The sequence below is a fragment of the Urocitellus parryii genome, chromosome 6 (assembly GCF_045843805.1).
Source record: "Urocitellus parryii isolate mUroPar1 chromosome 6, mUroPar1.hap1, whole genome shotgun sequence".
Taxonomy (NCBI): Eukaryota; Metazoa; Chordata; class Mammalia; order Rodentia; family Sciuridae; genus Urocitellus; species Urocitellus parryii.
Genome location: NC_135536.1, coordinates 4,206,966 through 4,227,466, shown reverse-complemented (window position 1 = coordinate 4,227,466; position 20,501 = coordinate 4,206,966). Strand labels below are relative to the sequence as shown.

Sequence of the window (20,501 nt, the reverse complement as noted above, 5' to 3'; positions counted from 1 at the left end):
TACTCCTAAAAAGCAGTTTGGATGGTAAATTTTATATCATGTGCTTTATTTTAGCATAATTTCAAAAATAGGTATTTTTTTAAAAATACTATATTTTTAAATATACATTTTTTTAAAATGTGGTACTCATTCATGGTTATTATATTTCTAGAATGAATTCCAAGAAGTAAAACAAAAGTTTACTACTTAAACAAAAAAAATCTTGAAACATATTTCCAAATATTTTCTGAAATCATTATCTGAAGTTGCAGTCAGGTACAATGTTGTACACCCGTAATCCCAGCAACTCAGGATAAACTATCATTAAATGCCATTAATCTGCCATTTTAGGAAAAAATTGACATTAGCATATTTATAGTATTTATGTTTCCAAATCAGAAATATGCCTTGTTTGTTCAAGTCATTATTTCTTATCTATATTTTGTTTTATCAATAATTTCTTGATCTCAGTCTTTAAAGAACTACTTTATATGCATAAGGTTTTTAAAGAGTGTGGAGGGGAATCACTAATAAAGTTGAGATCCTTTGATCTTAGATCATTAGGAAAAATACATGAAAAAGTGTCTTCCTTTTCTGTCCACCTTGTGCTTCTCACTGATGCTCCTGGGGTCTCTGGGACAGGTGCATCTCCCCAGACTATCTCACATGAGTGTTGAATCTGGCCGGAGGTCTCGTCCTGTTGAAGGTGCAGACCGCAGCAAGCATGGGCTTCTGATCCTTCCCAAGCCCCTGAGCACCCTGTTCCCAATGAGTTCCCTGGTATGGCTCCTGGAGGTGCGCTGAGTGGAAGTGAGTGCAGCAGTACCTCAGCACTGAGGGCTGGTGGTGGTCCTCTTCTCGAAGCCCTGGGCAGGGGAAAGGTCCTTGGAGACAAGTGGATAGATAGAATCTGAGTTCAGGTCACCTGACTCGAGGCTTGGTCTTTTTGTTTAACCGTGTCTGCTGCTCAGGTAGCATTGTTGCCAGGGCAGGCGTGAGGCCAGCAGTGTGCACTCATAGGGAGACAGCCTTGGGGTGGTGTCTGCTCTTGGGGCTCAGGCCCACTGGAAGCTGTTGGACCTGCCATGGAGTCCTGCAGTTCTCAGCCCTGGGGAGAAGGGGTGGATAGGATTCTGGTCACTGCTTTTCTGACCATCACACAGCTGTTGGCACGGTTGCATCTACCCTCTTACTGCGGGGAAGACCAGGAAAGCACCTCCAAATGGGTGCAGCGGTGCCCTCATCTGCTGAGGTGTGTGGCATCCAGGCCCACAGGTGTCATGGCCACCCAGCAGCAGCACATGTTTCTTTTGCTGCAATTTGTGTTTTGGAGTTATGGGGCTTTTTGGTTCTTATTCACAGGTGGAGCAAATGGGTGAGGTGGGGATTGTGTAGGAAATGATACAAAGGAAAACTTTCTTTTTTGTACAAAGAAGTGAGGAGATAGCTTCTGCTCTGCTAAAGAGGTTTTTCTTAGGTTTATTCATTTTCATTTGGCACTGGTGTCTCTCTGTGGGAGTCGCTCCCTGCCACCTCCAACACTCTAGGTCAGAGTGACCTTTCTTCTTGGAGCAACTTTTTCATTAACTTTGTCTGAAGACAGGAAACTAGGATCTGAATGTTGCTTTTAATAACATCCCATCAAAAGTTAGTGAAATATCAATTTTGAATCTAAACAAAATATCTAAAACCTAAATAAAAGAATCTGATATGTTGACATCTTTAAGCTCCAGAAAAAAGCACCACAGGGGCTGGGATTGTGGCTCAGTGGTAGAGCGTTCGCCTCGCATGTATGAGGCCCTGGGTTCGATCCTCAGCACCACATAAAAATAAATAAATAAAGGTATTGTGTCCAACTACAACTACAAAGTAAATATTTAAAAAAAAAAAAAGAAAGCACACTTTTTATGTCTGTTTTAGCTCCCACAACCATGTGGAATAAGGACTTTAATTTGTAGCACTTTCTAGCTATTGAATACAAAGCAGCCTTCATTTTTCATATAGTTTTTCAATCTATGTTTTTCAGAGGGTGGGGAAACAACTAGGTCTCAGGGAAAACCAGTGTGTGGGGATTATGAATTCATAACTTGCCCACTTGGTGGTAGGGGAAGTTGAACAAGAGTCTGGACTAAAGAATTGGAATTATGTAATATTTAAATAGCCATTGGCTTTAAATCACCGCTGGCTGTAATGATACATAGGATGTACATGTGAAAGTACAACTAGAAAGGAGAAGATGGACGGGGGACATAAAGTGCCACTGAATTTGGGGTATCAGGGAAATGCCAAAATGTAAAGTTCCCACAGAACACCTCCTATGCGCACACCTTTTTTTTCCTCTCTCTCTCAGAATCATTTGTTTACAGTCTGGCTGGGGATTGTGGCCTCCAGTCTGTCCCCGGAGAGGTGGGTTTTCTGCCTGAAAGTTACTGAGAAATGAAGACTGCAGAAAGCCGGAAAATGCCCAGGCTCTCAGTGCACACTGACAGCCAAGCAGAACGCTCTTTCCATTTGCAGGTTTTTTTTTCAGTGTCATTTTAAGTTGCAGCTTCCAGCCAATCAGCGAGCTCTGTGCCTGCTGACATCACTAGCCAGCCAGTTCCCTCCAGCTGCAGAGAGCTTCAGTTTGTCTTTTTTTTAAACTAAAATGGAGGCTGGTTTCTTGCCCTAGGAGTACACTGCCTTCCCCGCAGGAGTCTAGATGTTGACATGTAATAAGGCGGGCAGCGGGATGGTGGTGGATGCGGCCAGCTCCAATGGGCCTTTCCAGCCCGTGGCCCTTCTCCACATTCGAGGTGAGTTATTGTGTGTTCCACTGACCGGAACCTTCCGTGGGTAGTTAATAAATGGCTATTGTGCTTCAGATAGGAAAAGCAGGAAGTCCCTTCAACAGAATTCACTCCACTTTGCTGCAGGCTTCACAGGAGCAGATGGGGTGTGTCACTGCCATTTGGCATTTTACAAACTACTTACAGAATCTGCCGCTCGAGAGAGGCCTTGCATGCATAGTTCAAAGCTGGTTTTTCTGCTTTCAGCTCGCTCTCCCATCCCCCTTTCGAAGCTGTGCTGATGTCAAAGGATGTGAAGTCACTGCCCGGGGAAGGTATTGGGTGGGGGTAGGAAGGAGAGGCGGTCCCGGCCAAGCCGGGCCAAGTTGCTGTCGGTACGCAGAGTTTCTGTTACATTGGTGTTGCTTAATACTGCAAAGGCTTTGCCGGGGACATATCTAAAAATTAAAGATAAATTGCAATATGCAGAATTGATCAGAAAAGAGCTTCCTTTAGAAGGACTATCATTCTTGCTATAGAGCCTTTTTTAAAGAAATGTGCTCATGCTTTGAAATCTGAAATCTGTTGGGGGTTGTAATTTTTAAGATGTTAGCATTTTCATGGAGTAATACAAGCTATTCAGCATGCACATAGGCTGTGTGTTGCCATTTGGTGTTTAAATTTAAGATGGCAACAAGTTTCTAGGGTGTGCAGACATCATTATTTTAATAATCGCAGTTTGCCTTTTTACAGTTGGTACATATTTGGGGTTCAGATTTAGCTTAAAAATGCAGTTCCTGTTAGTCGTGTTGAATTGTTACCAGGGTAATACATACTTAGTTGGCATTTTAAGATATTTGTTATGTAAATTTTGCTCGTAACTGGGTGAAAGAGAAAATGGTGTTAAGCCTTACCAGATCACTTTTTAAATATAAGGTCACAGCTTTTCCCTCATACAAAACAGTTTTCACTATCAAAATCTCCTTAAGGACCTGTGTGAAAGAAGGGTGGGTGCAGGCTCTCTAGGTGACTAACAATCCCTGTGACTAAAATGCTGGGCAGGATTTTTCAGGTCTTAGGGTGTACCCAGGAAGATAGAAGCACGTGAACACCCAGCCTGTTAGAATGAAATGCATGTTGCTTTTCTCCCCAAACCCTCTTTGACAGAGCTGGTGGAAATGAGCTTTCACTATAACCAAATATTTTAGGGTCAGCTGTGAATTTATTGTTTGGCTGTGCAGCCAGCCAAGAAACAGGATGACTACAGTTAGTATTAGGTGTTCTAGCTGCAGAACCCAAGTGGTCAAGAGCAAAATGTAAATTGTTTGGATTTCAGTTTGATTTTAAATACTGAATAGTTAGCAGTTAAAAAGAAAAAAATTTGATTGCATATAAAATTAAGATTTTTCATTTGTGGGTCTTCTGATTTTTATTAGATACCTAATGTACTCGATACCTTTTGAATTATGAATTTATTCTGAAATAGAATCATTTGATTTTATATGTTAAACCACCACTGCTGCTATTGTTAATTCCAAGACCTTGTTTGCTGTTAATTCCAAGATCTCATTTGCCCAGTTTGGATTTTTCCCTGTGGCTGTTCACTGTGTAATTGCAGCAGGGAAACCAGTGAAGTGTATGAACTTGAAAAAGACTTGACTTTTTACAGAGCAACCTTTAGACTAACTACTAATTCAAATGGTGAGGGTATTTCTAATTTTAAAACTCAAAGAATGCTTGATTTACTCCTAAGAACTTCTTTTTTTGTAATTTATTTTTTAGTTTTAGTTGAACACAATACCTTTATTTTATTTATTTACTTTTATGTGGTGCTGAGGATCAAACCCAGGGCCTTGCATATGCTAGGCGAGCCCTGTACTGATGAGCCACAACCCCAGCCCCCCTAAGAACTTCTTAGAGCAAGCTTGTTAATACGAGGTTTCAAAAATGTGTTTTATTTATTGAGCTCTTAGATTCTTAGTTGAACCTCCGATTAGCAGCTGCTGTGTGCCAAAAGTGACTAGGATATAGCCCCTGCCCCAGAGGAGCTTATGGTTTTGTGGGAGAGACCCAGCCCTGGGGAAAGGGCACAGGAGGAACTCCCCATGGGCAGGGTGCTCTGGAGGGAGCAGGGAGCTGGGAAGAAGGCGGCATAGGAGAGGGTTTGGTGCTGAGTTATCTGTTTGCTCATCCATCCCATTTAGGGAGGAGGCGGGTAGCTCACTCAGAATGGAAAATAACTTAACCAAGGTCTCATGGCTGGCCCTTAGTGGGCCCAAAATCAAAACCCTGATGGCTTTTTTGTTTGGAATCTTTTTTTTTTTTTTTAACTTACTTTAAGAAGAAATTCGAGCTGTTTGTAGAACATCTGCTGCAGGGTTACAGTGGTGTATTTACCCACTGCCATATCACCTGTTCAGTTCAGCAGCCTCTTTTCACAGGATGGTTTTGCACCCGGGTTCATTTCTTATTCATTTTACCAATACTGTATGTGTGTCAATATCTATGGTGTGTGCTGGGCAGGGTCCTAACTTGGAATACAAGCAAGCACAATGGCCCAGCTTTCACAGTTTACAGTTCACTGGGGATGGAAGGCAGTTAACAAGTAAGTAAAAATGACCACCTGATGACTTGTAGTTCTTGTTGGTTTACAGTTATTGTATACCAAATAGTCTGAAGCTTGTGGTCATTGTAGTGAATAAGCATGTCCTAGGAGTTCGAGTGTGAAAAGGATATATTTTAACTCGGTGCAGACCTTTCTAAGGAGAGAGAGTGACCCAGAACTTGATGACTGTAAATTTAGCTTGATGACTTAGATCCTGTACTTCCAGCACTGCTCCAGAAAACTGCCTGCAGTGGTGGGAATGTTCTCTGTGCTCCCTGTTGCCTTAGCCACTGGCCACATGTGACTGTTGAGCCAAGAAGCTGGATTTTTAACTTAATTTTAGTTATCTTAAATTTAAAATATGTCTAGTGGTTACTGAATTGAACCGCACAGTTCTAGACTGGAATTGGCAAACATTTTCGGAAAAGGGCCAGATTGTAGATATTTTTGGCTATGTGAGCAAACGCAGCCATAGACAGTAAAGGAATAGGCATGTCTGTGGTCCAATAAAGTTTTATTTACAGAAACAGGAGGCAGGCTGGATTCGGCCCCTGGGCCTCAGGCAACTAACCCTGTTCTAGGCTAATCCTTGATTTTTGGTTGCCTGTGAAGACCAGTAAAGCCTGTTTCCTGGAGGTTCCCAGTACTGCCTCTCCTGCCCTTGATGGCCAGGCTAGGTGGAGGTGGGCTGGGATTTGGTGGCCATTTCCTCCTCCCACCCATTCAAGAGCTAGGTTTAAGGCAGTGAGAGCCAGGCCAGAACAAGGTTAGTGGCCAGGGAAACCATGAGAAGCCCGGCATCTCTTCCAGCTGGCCTCTGTCCGGGCCTCCAGGGACTGCTCTCACCTGTCCTAGTCCATGGGGGAGGCTTTGCAAGCCCTGTGGAACCTGGAGAGCAAATCATTCTTTTTGAGGAAGATACTTCTGGAAGTGGACATCTACTCAGGGGAACCTGTGGTTTCTCACAAGTACATGCTGAGTTGCCAGCCCAGTGGTCTTCACCTTTCTCAGAAAGACACACAGGAAGCACGTGAAGAAGCAAAACCCTGGTTTTCATTTCCTGCCACACTGAATCTCATGACTTACTCAGCGTTAACAATAATGATATGCAGGTTGCTGAATTTAGAATACACCTGCATGGCGCCATCAGTAAGCACTGGTGAGCATGCAACCTGTTACCCATGTTACCAAAATTAAGAAGGAGAAATATTTGAATGACAAAAACAAAAGACCCTTCAAAAGAAGAGCAAAGCAGTGAGTGATTCTTTCTCTCTGAAGAGTGTCTCAACTCAAGATGCCAATGTCATAGATGCCTAATTACTGTGTAGCTGCAGTTAGTTCTCTGTGAAGTAACTGTTCAGAAACACACCTATACACCTGAACACAGGTGAGCCTGTATACAAAGGTGTTTTTTGTATGTCCCTGGGGTGGAAGGTAACCTTAGTAACAGACAGCCCTCTGGGAGGTGGTTGTGTAAAGTGCACACCTTTTGATAATTAGTCTTGCCCTTGAACTTGGGCATAACATCTACTCATGGGGTTTCTTTATAGTAGAAGCTGCTGCCTAGAACTTCTTCACTGAGATGTGTTAAATCATGTAGAGAAATGAAAAGAAAAAAAGAGAGAGAGATACAAGTTATTAGTCAAGTTTTTCAATCTAGGAAGAGGACAAATGGAAACTCAGACCTGGTTTGAGGCACATCCTGCTTCCAGTTGCTTGTGTCAGATGTGATTGTAACTTGTTCATCCTACAGCATTTGGCCAATCCCAGCAAGCTTTTGTGAGCACCAATGTACTCGCTCCTGTGTGCAGGATGAGCAGGACAAATTCAGGTGTGTCTTCTCCCCAGAGTCACCCAGCCTGAGATCCTCAGTAAAGGACTACTGCCCCGGAAGCTGCTACTGGTGATTGTCCTGGAGGGAGGAGAGCATCAATTGAGCACCTTCAGTGTGCCAGGCCAGAGTTCCTTCTGTCTGTTCTCTCCTTGAATCTGCCCAGCACTGTGAGGCATTGTTTATGATTTTTGTTTTCCTGGAAGAAAAAGGAGAGCCCCTTGCCCAGAGCCACACAGAATGTTGAGAGCCTGGCACAGTCTGAGCTCAGCACAGCTCCCATCCCCCCTCTGCTCCAGGGTAGTTTTCAGTGTGGGGAGGTGGGCAAGTCTCTACCATAGGCGCCTCTTGGTTTGCACTGCTCTCCTCAGAGTGCAGTATACCTTGGAGTGTCTGGAGCTTGGCACCTGGGCTTGCAGGTGTCATTCTTGGTGTGTGGAAGCTTCTTCTTCTCCGCCATCCCACTTCACTTCCCAGGTCTGCCAGGCATTACTTTCTGGCTGTTTTCTTTAGAAAATCGTGAGCATCTTAAAGACAGTCATTTGGGTTCCAGCTCTCTCTTGGGGCACTGAGCATGGTTTCTAAGTCATTGTCAGCGCATTGAAAAGAAAAAAGTTATCTCTTTGAATACTCACTAAGACAATAACTATCCAGTGTATTTCTTGGCCAACTACCTGGTCGGTGGGAAGGACCTACCAAGCTCAGGAGATGCTGCCCATTCCTGCCTGGCCTTACTGAGACTAGACCTCCTCTCTCTGGCCCAGGGGAAGGTTGACATATGGAGAACTTTAGCAGGGTAGTTTTCTGTCACTAATATGCTTTTTTAAAAAATTATTTTCTTTTTAATCTTATAAAGACATTGGCTCAAGTGCACAGTTGTGTGGACATCCTACCACAGCAAATTAAGGTCTGATTTTATTTTAGGTCCTTGAACTATTTATAAATCAAAACCCTCTAGTTTAAAAATAAAGACTGAAGTGATAAGACAGTGAAATACAACAAGTAAATCTAGATCAGATCCTTGTAATAAAAAACACAAAATCGAACCTATAGAAGACATTTCGGAACATTTGGGGAGAGCTAAGTACAGAGTGACACTGGCTGCTGTGGGAGTGCTGTGCTTGCCCAGGTGCAGTGCAGGTGGTGTGGTTTTTAAGGAGCTCCTAGTTGTTGGGGAATGTGAGGTGTCTTGTTCTCTGTAACAGACTCAGACTGGAAAGAACAATGTGGCAACAGTTGTTGCTTCTAGGGAAGGAGATACACCAATGTTCACTCAGCTTCTAGATGGATCAGTGTTTGAGGGAAATATCTTTAAGAAGGTTCTGCTTAACACAAAAATGTGCAAATCAAATGCAGTAGTTTGGAAGCTATTTCGTGAGCAGCAGTCTTGTGTGGTGGAGATTTTGCCCCCCGTCACTGACTCATAGCCCCATGGATGGCCTGCCCTGTCATATCAAAGGTGTTTGGGATGTTCACTTTGTTTGCTGTTCACAGGAATTTTTACTGGTCTTAAGAGTAAGGCACACTGGGAGAGAAAACCAAGGTTCCTCTGAAGTTGAGATGCTCATGGTTAGTTAGTGGTCAAGGGTAAGAATGAGGTCTGGAGCCTCACCAGAGTCAGATCCCACCCCACACCCTCTTGCCACTGACTAGCTGAGCCATGGTGGGAAAATGAGGCCCTGTCTGTACCTAGAAATGAATACAGCCTACCTCTTTGGAGTCTGTGAGGTTAAGTAAATAAATACGGGTAAGTTGCTTAAAATGGCGTCTGGAGTGTTATAAGACAGTTCAAGTGTTAGTGGTGGCCATGGTGACCCCTTTTGTAGGTCACATGTGGTACTTCAGAGCTCAGCAGTTTAACCACAGTCTGTTTTAATTTTCTACAGCTGTATTACCTATATTTGTTCATCTTGAAGCTCATCCGTCCATCTATCTGTCTCTCATTTCCGGAGCCTTTTCATCTCTTGCAGTCTAGTTGGCATTTTGCCACTGAAAGCAGTTAGTGTCTTCTATACTCAAGAGGGTGTGAAATCAGCTGCCCAGATGAATCCAGGCGCCACCTCCATGGCCTCTGCCCCGAGTTACTCACTGGTCCCCGTCCATCTTTATGTCCAGAGGAAAGTAATGACTTGGTACGGACACTGTTAACCCCTGGAGAGAGTTCAGCATAAGGAGGTTTATGTTTAAAAGCCAGAAAAGCATCTGTGACTAATCATAAACAGTGTGACTTCAATGTGTCCTTCCCTTTAGTCACTATAAATGCAGATGTTGCTCTCTGCTACTTTTAGCCACTTCACTTTCCAAAGGCTCGTCGTGTTGTGTCAGACCTCATTGCATTAAACTCTGCCAAATTCCTGATTTGTTCCCACCACCATGGGGTCTCGGTGTGTTATTCAGGCCATCCTTGAACTCCTGGGCACAAGTAGTCTTCCTGCCTCAGCCTCCATAGTGGCTGGAACTGTAGGCATGTACCACAGCACCTGGCTAGTGCTGTTATTTTTTTTTTTTTAATTAGTTAGATCTGAGCTATAACCCTTGAAATTTTAGTATAGTGGTGGGGGTGAGGTTGTGGCTCAGTGGTAGAGCACTTGAATAGTATGTGTGAAGCACTGGGTTTGATCCCTGGCACCACATAAAAATAAAAACAAATAAAATGAAGGTATTGTGTCCATCTACAACTAAAAATAATAATTTCTTAACAAAATTTAGTATAATGATATTTCCAATCAAATTTGAGCTATTAACACTGTTGGATTAGGGAGTTTTGGGCCTCTTCTTCGACATATGGCAACTTTTTTATCATACAGCTGAATTTTTGTCTGTTGTGTTATTCATAAGCAATGTGTTCTGATCATGGTATTTTAATTTGTAAAATGATGAGATTAGTGATGTGTCACTCTAGGGAGCAAGCCTAATTCTTCTCTACTTTCCCAGCCTTTCATTCTTGATAGGCTTGAAGGAAGACCTGGGGAAGGGCTGTACCTGTGTGTGTTGGGAGGCACTTTGTGGACATGGACAGTGATGGAGTTTCTCCAACCTCGTGGCCTGGGTGGTAGGCCAAGAACATTTGATAGCCACTTCCTCAGAACTCAGACTCTGGGGGTGCCCTCAGTCCACACAGAAGAGCACCTCCAGGGTGGCCTATGGATCTTCAGTTGCTGAGCTGCTTTCAGGGGTCTGCAAGGCCAAGGCTATCGTCACAGAGATTCCATACTGCTGGGTTCCAAGGCAGCAGGGGTAAAACGGTTCCTTCATGAGGGCCGTGGTGTCCAAGGGCAGCCATTCTGCCCTGCACACACGGTCAGACCTGAGGCTGTCCAGGGTGGAGCCTGAAATCACCAGTTCAGCTCCCAGTGCTAATCTCACTCCTGCTGGGATTGGTGGTATTGCTAGCAAAGGGACTTTCCTACATATGGTGGAAGGTCCAATAACTTAGCACACCACTCTGTTTCCAGCGACTAGGATAAATGAAGCCACATAACACACACAGGAAGAGGGCTGTTCAAAGTGTGAGACACACCACTGGATTTTAACATAATTGAACAATTCAGTATGGTTTCACATACCACATTGTAACTTATGTTTAAAAAGCTATCAATTGTTAAACTTTGGTGTAGGATCAGAGAATATCAAAACTTTTTTAGAAAGGCCATTGAAGTACTCCCTTTTTCAGAAACATCTCTGTGAGCCTGGATTGGTTTGAGCTGTTTTGATTTCCCATATACTTCAGCCAAAACAATGTATCATGGTACCTTGAATACAGGCTCAGATGGGCAAAGCTACCTGTCTTCTGTTGAGTCAGAGGTGAAAGATGTATACCAAAATGCAAAACAGTGCCATTTTTCTCCCTGATTTTTTAAAATAACTTTCATAAAGATTTTATTTAACATGAAATGGACCTATTGCTATTTTAAATGGGTTAATACGTAAATATTTTTTAAATTCCCTGTCATAGTCAGTATTACTGGCTATAACCTATGTAAGTAAAGCTCTTTTGGGTCCTCACACTTTCTAAGGGTGTAAATAGGCTCTGACACCACAAAAATTGAAAATGCCAGGCCTAGGGACTCTAGCATGAGCTGGAAGTGCCCCCTGACCCTGTGTGTGCCAAACCTCTGTGTTTTCTCTCTTCCCTCTCAAAAAAAAAAAAAAAAAAAAAAAAAAACCAAAGTAGGGGCTGGGGCTGAGTGATAGAGCACTTGCCTAGCATGTGAGAGGCACTGGGTTCCATCCTCAGCACTGCATAAAAATAAATGAATGAAATAAAGGTCTATCAACACTAAAAAAAAATATTTAAAAAAAAAAAAAGTAGGAACAGCAACATGAACCCAGTCACCAGCCAGCCTTGTAAATGTGTCTCTAGGGCCATCCAGGTAACAGCAAGCATCCGGGGCCAGCCAACCTGCAACCTCTCCTGCCTTTAGTTGGTTTCCCTTTCTCTTTTCAAATTTTTAATCAATCAATTACTAAAGTAAACCTAACCTTTTTAAATTTTTTTTTCTTAATTACATCTGAAACTAAAATTCTCCCTGATCTGGTGATCCTGCAGATTGTCCCCCACATTCCCCGTATTTCACAATGACTATTTGGAGTTTGCTGTGTGCTATCCCAGAGGTACCTTGTCCCCACCCCAGAGCATCTCCATTTATCTGCATAAGTAATGTATTCATTCAGAGATAGTACATAGAGAGTGGTTTCTCTTTATTTCTTAAGGGGAAAAAAATTTGACAGAATAATTTTTCTTGTTTGTTGAAAGCTCTCTTCAATGGTCAGCTGTTGCCCTGAACTGTGTTACATCTTATTATCCTGTCTCACATCTTATTATCCTGTCTCGGGCTGTGTGTACATATGTGGCATGAACGTTTTGGTGTGGTTTTTGGTGTGGTCTCCTGCGCCTTTCTGTGCATTTGGTTTTCAGACTAGGTATGTGTCTAGAAGGGGAGGCAAGTGCCTGTGACCATCCTTGGATGTCACCAACACTCACCTCCCACAGCCAGCAAACACAGCACTCTGCTCTGCACTCATTTTACAGGTGTCAAAAATGGCAAGGCCAGAGCAAAACCTTGCCTTGCCTGATTCTAGATTGGAGGCCTCTCTGCCTCATCAGATTGTCAGAAATGTGGGTTTTTATTCCTCTGTTCTTCAGACCTGGTCCTGAGGAAGCATTTTAATTTAGAGAACATCACTTACCCTTTTAACCCTTGACCTTTACTAGGTGTTGGAAAGTTTGAGGTCTTGCTCAGCAGAGACCCTTCCCCACATACACATCCTTTCTAGAATTAGCAGCTCAAATCATACAGGAATCCAGAACTGCTGGATCTTGGTTACAAGCCCAGCAGTGTAATGGGGTCCACGGTTAGGTAGATGCACCTCGCTGAACCACCATGGAACTGTGTTCTCGCCAGAAATGCATTTAATTCCTTATTTTCAAGGAAGTTAAAAGAAAGGAACTTAGATTCACATTTCAGTCTGATATTCCCAAGAATAAGAAACACAAAATGAAAATGAACAGATTTCTCTTTTTATTCGCTCATTAGTTAAAAGAAGTGTCCTGCCAGTAGACTATCCAATGGGCAGGGGTTTGTTGTTGTTGTTGTTTTAAGAATCTTAACGTTCAGATATCCTTTTTCTTTAAATCACAAATGGCATTTACTAGGCTTGTCATTACTATTAAACAACAGTTAAATTCATACTTTAAGCTAAAGTTAATTTTATGTTCTGAAATTTTTTATTTAGCTTACTCTCCTCCCTACTTTCTTTCTTTATATATATATATTTAGTTGTTGATGTACATTTATTATTTATTTATTTATATGTGGTGCTGAGGATTGAACCTAGTGCCTCACACATGTTAGGCAAGCACTCTGCCACTGAGCCAAAAACCCAGCCCCCTACTTCCTTTCTTAAGAACTCCATACTTTTATCTCTTTATTTCCTGGATGAGGCCATCTATCAGGTGTTGAAACCAACCCTTTTTTGTAAAGACAGTTTTAGGCTTTGTTATTGTTAAAACACAATATTGGTGATCTGAATCTTGCATTTCACTTCTAAATTTTATGCTTCATTTAATTGTCAGCTTTCAATGTTTTTTTGAAATATTTTATGTTTTTTGCATGTTATGTTTGTGTGAGTTGGAATCATTACCACAGATTGTCCTGCCTTACCTACATTGGAAAGTACCTTTTGGTGGGGTGCTTGGGTATGGGCACACATGGGTTTGTGTAAAGCCAGATACCAGCTCGCACAGCTGGGCCTGCAGCTTGTTTGGCTAACCCAAGCCTTTGCGGATTTGAGCCTTTTCACTCTTTGTTTCTTACAAAAAGAGGAGGGCCAGAGTGAAGGTGAGCCACACATGAAGCTCCCTGAGTGATTTTTAACATTCCACTTCACATTTAAATGTGAAAAAAATAAAATAAAATAAAGGGAAGTTTAAGAAGCATGTTCTGGGAAGAGTTCTCTGGCAGGAAACAGGGACTTATCAGCCAAGTTAATAGCCTCAGCTGAGGCGTCCATAGTAACTAGACATGCCGCCTGGGTAAATATTTACCCAGTTATCCCTGCTGCAGAGCCCAGGCAGCTCCAGTGCAGCCACCAGAGCTGCGTCTTTCCTTTTATCAGGACACCAACGATCATCTCTTCCAGAGTTTTTCAAGATTGTTTAAGGAAAAAAGTTTACTGGGAGCAGTTCCACATGCTTTCGGCAGCTCCTGGATGAGAATAGATAGGCTATTATTGTTTGTCATTAGCACCCAGGAACCTTTTTAATCTTCAAAGCTCCTTACAACTGTTCATTAACCACCGCCCTCTTTCCTGTGAGGTAGTAAACAGGTATTATTAGTCCCACTTTTACAGCTGTGGAAACTAAAGCAGAGAGGTTCCCCAACTTGCCTGAGGACCCAGAGGAGTTGGTGACAGAGACCAAGGATTACTTGGGTTTTCTGACTCAGATTTTGGGCCTGCGCTGCTCTGGATGGGCCTGGGAAGCTGCTCTTGCAGGTTCCTTTATCACAGAGACCCATCTCCGTGGCGCTTTCTGCACTCTGTTTGTACAGTGGTGTAGAGTGCAGTGCCACTGAAACCAGGTTAGTTGATCTTATGGTGTCATCTAGAAAAACAAGAGATGCAGATTCTGGGTCATGAAGGTAAGCCTCTTCCTTGGGGGTTTGTGGCTATGGGTGAAGTTAATTCAACCGGCCTTAAGTTGTCTAGCTGCACCATGGCCTGGCATGGAGCTCCTGTTGGAAGGGTACAGGCTCATAACTTACCTAACTCTTGAGTCCACAGTCTCGCACATCCTGGGAGGTTCACCTTCCAGCTGCATTTTAAACAGACCTGGCGAGAGTATTTCAGTGTTGAACATGAATTTTATACTGGTAAAGATGCTCGATGAGTAGTTTTTAGAATCTGGTAAAAAAAATTAGATATACTTTCTCTTGGTAGTGATAGAGTTTGGAGCTCTTGAGTAGAACAGAGAGGTATTCTTTTTTAAATTATTTTTATGTTTAGTTATAGCATCTATAACTAAACACAATACCTTTATTTATTTTTATGTGGTCCTGAGAATTGAACCCAGTGCCTCACAGGGTAGGCACGTGCTCCACCACTGAGCCAAAACCCCAGCCCCAGAGAAGCTTCCCCCCCACCACTGAAAACTGGGTGTTTTGGTTTAGGCATCCAAGGGTCAACAGTAGTAAAGCAGAAATATTCCTGGATGTATACAATGAGATAATGTTTACATTGTAGTAAAAAAGAATCATGTTCCTGGTTTTAGCAAAGCTCTGCAGAATCCTCCTCATCCCCTGCTCTAGAAACCGAGTATGTCCTGTGTTGGTCGTGTAGCAGCCCTGCATTTGTTGTGTCACGTGAGGGTGAAATTCAGACTAAAAACTTTTAGTTAACCGAGTTTATTTCAAAGGAAGGAGAGCTTCATGGAACATACCTAGCACAAAAAGTAGAACTGAGTTTTAACCTTTGGCCTAAGGCCTACCAGCTGGACAGCACTCACCAGGCTAGTGTTTAGATAGCAGCAGTGTGGTGCTTACCCTCTGCGCAAGTGCTGGAGTTGTCAAGAGTGCTGTAGGTGCTTTGAGAGGCACAGAGGGGACAGCCCAGATGTCCTCCTCTGCTCGAGTTTGATAAGCTAATCAGTGGTCCCAGGATATATCTGTGGAGATGGGATTCAGCCTGCTGGAGCATGTGCTGGAGATGGGTTTTGCCAGGGGAAGAGAAAAATCCTGGAAAAGGGTTCAAATGAAGTAACCAGAAAAGCAGCAGCCCTTTATGAACTGATAAAAGGAGAACAGCAGAGAGCCATTAGTGGACGGATGGCAAGACAAAGCAGTGGGGTAGTGTGCCACTGTTGTCATTACACAAGGGGAGGTCGGGCTAAGAACACACGCGTTATCTTTCCATAGATGTGGAGGACACTCTCAGCAACACCTGGTGGGTGGTGGTGTAGAATGGTTTGCACCATGGGTGTGTGCATATATGCATGTTTGAATCACACAAACATGTTACCTGTTCAAAAAAAATAAAAGGAAGCAAAAGCCTTATGTGATGGCTGCATCCCAGCGACTCGGGTCTGAAGCAGGAGGATTGCTGGTTTGAGGCCACCCTGGGCAACTTAGCAAAGCCCTAAGAAACCTAGCAAGACACTGTCTCAAGATTTAAAAAAATAAAAAGGGCTAGGGATGTGACTCACTGGCAAAGCACCCCTGGGTTCCATCCCCAGCACCAAAACAAAAGGAAAAGCATAGCATTCAAAGTGGGGGCACATGTCAGTAACTGAGTCGGGCAGCACAGCCTTTCTCAAGTGAATGCTGTGATGGTAGCCTGTACTGTTGCCCAGGTAGTTCAGTACTGAAAGGCTGCAGTCGTGAGTTTGGATTTAAGATGTGGCTAGAAGTCTAGTTTCCCAGTCCTTGTTATAGGGTATGCCCTCTCAGCTTTCCCAACCCTGTGGGAGGACAGGCTCTTGTCTGCAAGGACACCACAGTATAGGAATGCAGGTAAATGGCACTACTCGGTCACCTCTCAACTTGCTCACCAGGGCCTCATTCAGGTCCTCTCCTGTTCAGCTGATATTTTATTCGTGCATTTCATTCAGTTCAGAATGAACCAGTGTTGCTATTTTAGATGCTGTCACTAGGTGGTCAGCCCTGTTCACTGCTGGTGAACCAACTCTGGCTAGCAAAATCAACTCTGCTGAAAACCAGAACTTTTAGTGTTATCTTTAGCAGGGGTGGTGTCAGAAATTTCTGTTGCAGGAAGGGGAATTTCAGAAGAAAGCTGGGAAGATAGGGCCTTGTGACTTTGATAGGAGGCCTCAGCAGAGAATTTTGAGGACAGAAAAATAAATGAGACCAAAGATGGTTGGAAATGTGGGAGGCCTGAGGGTGTGGGCAGTAGTGGTGCTCATCCCTCCACACAGCCAAGGCCTCTGCTCTGGGTGCCTGTTATGGTTTGGATGTGAGGTGTCCCCCCAAAAGCTCACGTGTCAGGCAGTGCAGGAAAGTTCAGAGAAGAAATGATTGGGTTGTGAGAACCTTAACCCAATCAGTGAATTAATCCTCTGATGGGATTGACTGAGTGGTAACTGGAGGAGGTGGGCGTTGGGGCTGTGGCTTTGGGCTATATATTTGTATCTGGCAAATAGAGACCCCTCTGTCTGCTTCCTGATCACCATGTGAGCTGCTCCACCACGTCCCAAGGAATGGAGCCAGCTTCCTAGAGACTAAGACCTCTGAAACTGTGAGCCCTCAAATAAAACTTTCCTCCTCTACAATTGTTCTAGTTGAGTCCTTTGGTCACAGCAGAGAAAAAGCTGACTAAAACAGTGTGGGTCTCTGTCACCTTGTCCTTAGTTCTGTGGGACTTTGTGCTATCTCAATGGTGTCATTTGCAGTACAGACTTCTACTTCGGGCAAGCAGAAACTCTTAACACTCAGCTGAGCCCCAAATTCTTTATCTCACCTCAGAAATGGCTTTTACCAACTTTACACTGAAAAACTAGAAGCTTTGAAGATACACTCACAGATACACTCACAGTCAGCCTGTGCTAGTGTTGGATAGAAGTTCCACCATCAGAGATGAAGGCAGCCATTCGCTCCCAGGCTGTTAGCCTTGAAGCAAGAGAATGAGATGATTTTAAAAAATTAAAATACCTTCTATGATGTTCAGATAAGTCATTATCCTCGTGACAAGTTCTGAGTACAGCTTTCTTTTTACACTGCTGCTTCCATAGTGCTGTGAGGTGAGAGATAAAGAGGTCACCCAGTTACAGAGTGGAAAGTAAATGTCACCACCAGGGCAGCCTTCATAAGACTGCTGGGCCTTTAGCAGCTTCACATGGGACTGGGGAGATGGAACACGAGACCTGGCAGACAAAACTGCATGGACAGTGAAGAAACACAGGGAAGCCTAGGGTCATGGTGGGACAATGGATGTGCGGCGATGTTGAGTACTTAGTGAAATGTGTCCACTCAGCAAATGCTTCTGGTGCCCAGCACCTGCTATAGGCGGCTAGGTGAGCATCCATATACAAGTATAGCAGTGCCATGAGGCACACACCAGAGGAAAGCTGTTCAGGGATTGTGCCAGAGCCCAGAGAAAAAGCAGTTCACTCCACTTTGTGGGAAAAGGTGTGTGCTGGTCTTAGTTTGTTCATTTTGCTGCTTTGGTTGTATCACTGACGAAGCATGATCCTTCTTGATATGTTGGTAACAATGATATGTTGGTATTGTATCTTAATGTGTAAGAAAGACATGCCCTCCTTTTTGTGGGACATTATCATGCTTTTTTTTGGCTACTTCCAGGGAAGAATTTGATTTGAATCAGCTTCAACTTTAGAACATCTTCAGAAGTGTATTACATGGGGAAAAACTTGTGAGAATCCAGTTAGAGGAACAATTCACCTTTGAATGGAATTATTCAGCAGTTTCAGAAACTGTTTTAAGCCAACAGGCTGATGGGCATGTCACCTTCTTAAGCTTCATATGAATTTGTAGCTGCAAATCCATTGCAGATCAGCTCTTCCTGTGTGATTGATAAGGTGGAACATGCCATCTGATTGTATGCAATTCCTTAAGTTAGTAAGTAAAAGAGTTCATCTGTTATTTACACTAGCTAATGTTGTTTAATTTGTCCAAAGACATACTTTTTTGAGCAGCAATATTATGATGTATATTCGAAAGCAAAATTTAAAAAGGAACCAGTGGGTAGCTTGGGACCTGGGGAGAGATTCTAACACTGGGCTCCTAAATACTACTTCATTTATAAAACCAAAGACTGGCAGGGCCAGTCATCCAGGCTAGAAAGCCCCTCCCTTGCAGTGTGCTGAGGGATGCACTGAAAGGCTAAGAGGACATGGTCGGTCTGAAGGGTGGAAAGAACCACCATGGAGGCTAAAATGATTTTCCTTTTCTCATTCAAGATGTTAGTTGGAGACTTCAGATGCAGTTTGCCGAGCAGCAGTCATCGTCAGCTTAGAAGTTGTGCATTAGGTAACAGGGTTTCTTGTCCTATCCTTCACACTATGGGACAGCCCAGGAGTCCTCTGAGTGTGGTCAGCACACAATGCCACTGGCTATACAGGGGATGGGGGTGGGATTTTAAGTCAGAGTTGCACGTCTGTTTAAGCTAAACACCCAGGTAAATGATGGCATGACCACAAAGATGTGTCAAAAACCTCAAAGGAGCTGGTAAATGGCTGGGGTGTGGGATGCCTGGGACCAGCCACCAGAGGCTCAGGCCTATCTAAAGAGGCCTTCCAGGCTCTTCCCCTTGGCTGCTGCTGCTTGCCTCTCCCTGGGAATCAGATCAAAGGGAGGGTGTTCAAGACATCACTAGAGAAGAGACCCCAGCAGAGGAGCCTGTCAGAGGAGCCAGCCTTGGGTCAGATCCCAGAAGCACAGCTGGCTCCCTGTGTCCTCAGCTTTCCCTCAGGGGCTCGGTACATTTTCTGTTTGTGTGATCTGAAGCAAGTCACCCGTCCTGTTGAGTGTTGTCCAACTGTAAAGTGGGAACAATAGCAGTATCTCCTTCACAAAAGAGCTGTGGCTGTTCAATAAGATTGGGGGTGTGACCACTTGCCCAGGTCCAGAACACACCAAAATCAGTAATGCCAGCACTGACACTAGATCCACCTGCTTCCTCCCGTCTCCATATTTTAGTTAGTAAAAGCCGGTTGTTGGTAGCTTCAGTTTAGGGGAGACCAGCTTTGACATGGCCTAAACATTGCCTCTGGTCAAGTAGTTTTGTCCAGTCCAGTCTGCATGGGAGTGGGGTCCAGGTGCTAACCAACATGGCAGGCTGGGCCTGCTTTTCTGACTGATAGTGAGTCAGCAGGTGCTGAGCGCTACTGCTCACCCATCTAGTGCCAGGTTTTCCTTGAGTTACAAGAAGGTGGAGTTTCTTGGCCATCCTGAAAATGAGGAATCTTTCCCAGTTGGTCCTGGCCAGCTTTGTCTTATTTGATCAAAAGTTTTAAGAAGATAGCACTACTAAGGGTCACAAGTTTGGCAAAAGTGTTAGAGGATCACAAAGCTACTGAAAGTGACAGATAATTTGAATTAAGTGGCTTGTCACCACCATGGGTGAACCCATGTGTTAATTCTGCATTTGCTCCTGCTCCCTCCAGTCATCCAGGCTAGAAAGCCCCCTCCCTCGCAGTGTGCTAAGGGATGCACTTCACAGGGCTCCCTGGGAGGGGGCAGAAGCACCTGTGTGAGTTCCATTTCCCCCAGTAGTTGCCAAGTCAGGTAACTGGTCCAAAACTTTTTTTTTTTTCCAGAATTATGAGAGCCACGTGATGTGGTGTTTGCAAATACACTATCTGAAGTGTCAAAGTCCTGTTAACATGTTTTTGTCTTCCATTCTCTATTATGGCTCAAAGGTCTTACTTCCCAGCCATCTTTACTGAATCAGAACTTTGAAGGGATCTGCCCTCAGCTTAACCAAACATGGTCCAATCAGGACAGATCATATCCCAAATGAAGTGTTCTCTTGAGAATTTGAGCAGGGGACCTGTCTGGAATAAAAAAGACCTTGTCTGGCCCTGTGCTCCTGTCCACTGTGTGTGACAGTGGTACTGAGGCTCTGTGTCTGCAGAGTGCGCTCTTCCAAGCTAAACAAAAAGTCTTCTCAAAGCTGGAAAGAAGGGAGGGCTGGGACTGTGGCTCAGCGGTAGTTCACTGCACTTGCCTGGCATGTGTGAGGCACTGGATTTGATTCTTGGCACCCCATAGAAATAAATAAATAAATAAAGGTCTATCAATAACTTAAAAAAAATGTTTTAAAAAAAAGCTGGAAAGAAGGAGAG

At 43.7% G+C, this 20,501-nt stretch overlaps 1 protein-coding gene across 10 annotated transcripts in view; it reads left to right on the top strand.

Moving 5' to 3' along the window:
- Ppp2r5c (protein phosphatase 2 regulatory subunit B'gamma) overlaps positions 1 to 20,501 on the top strand; it is a 136,115-nt gene that overhangs the window by 39,581 nt on the left and 76,033 nt on the right. For 5 of the 10 annotated variants that reach the window (XM_077800102.1, XM_077800100.1, XM_077800104.1 and 2 more), the window contains exon 1: positions 2,571 to 2,774. The exons of the other annotated variants lie outside the window; for them this stretch is intronic. In XM_077800102.1, the coding sequence (XP_077656228.1) occupies positions 2,681 to 2,774 (94 nt within the window). In that variant the 5' untranslated portion in view covers positions 2,571 to 2,680. Of the gene's footprint in view, positions 1 to 2,570; positions 2,775 to 20,501 lie in introns of those variants that run through there. 10 annotated transcript variants of the gene reach the window in all.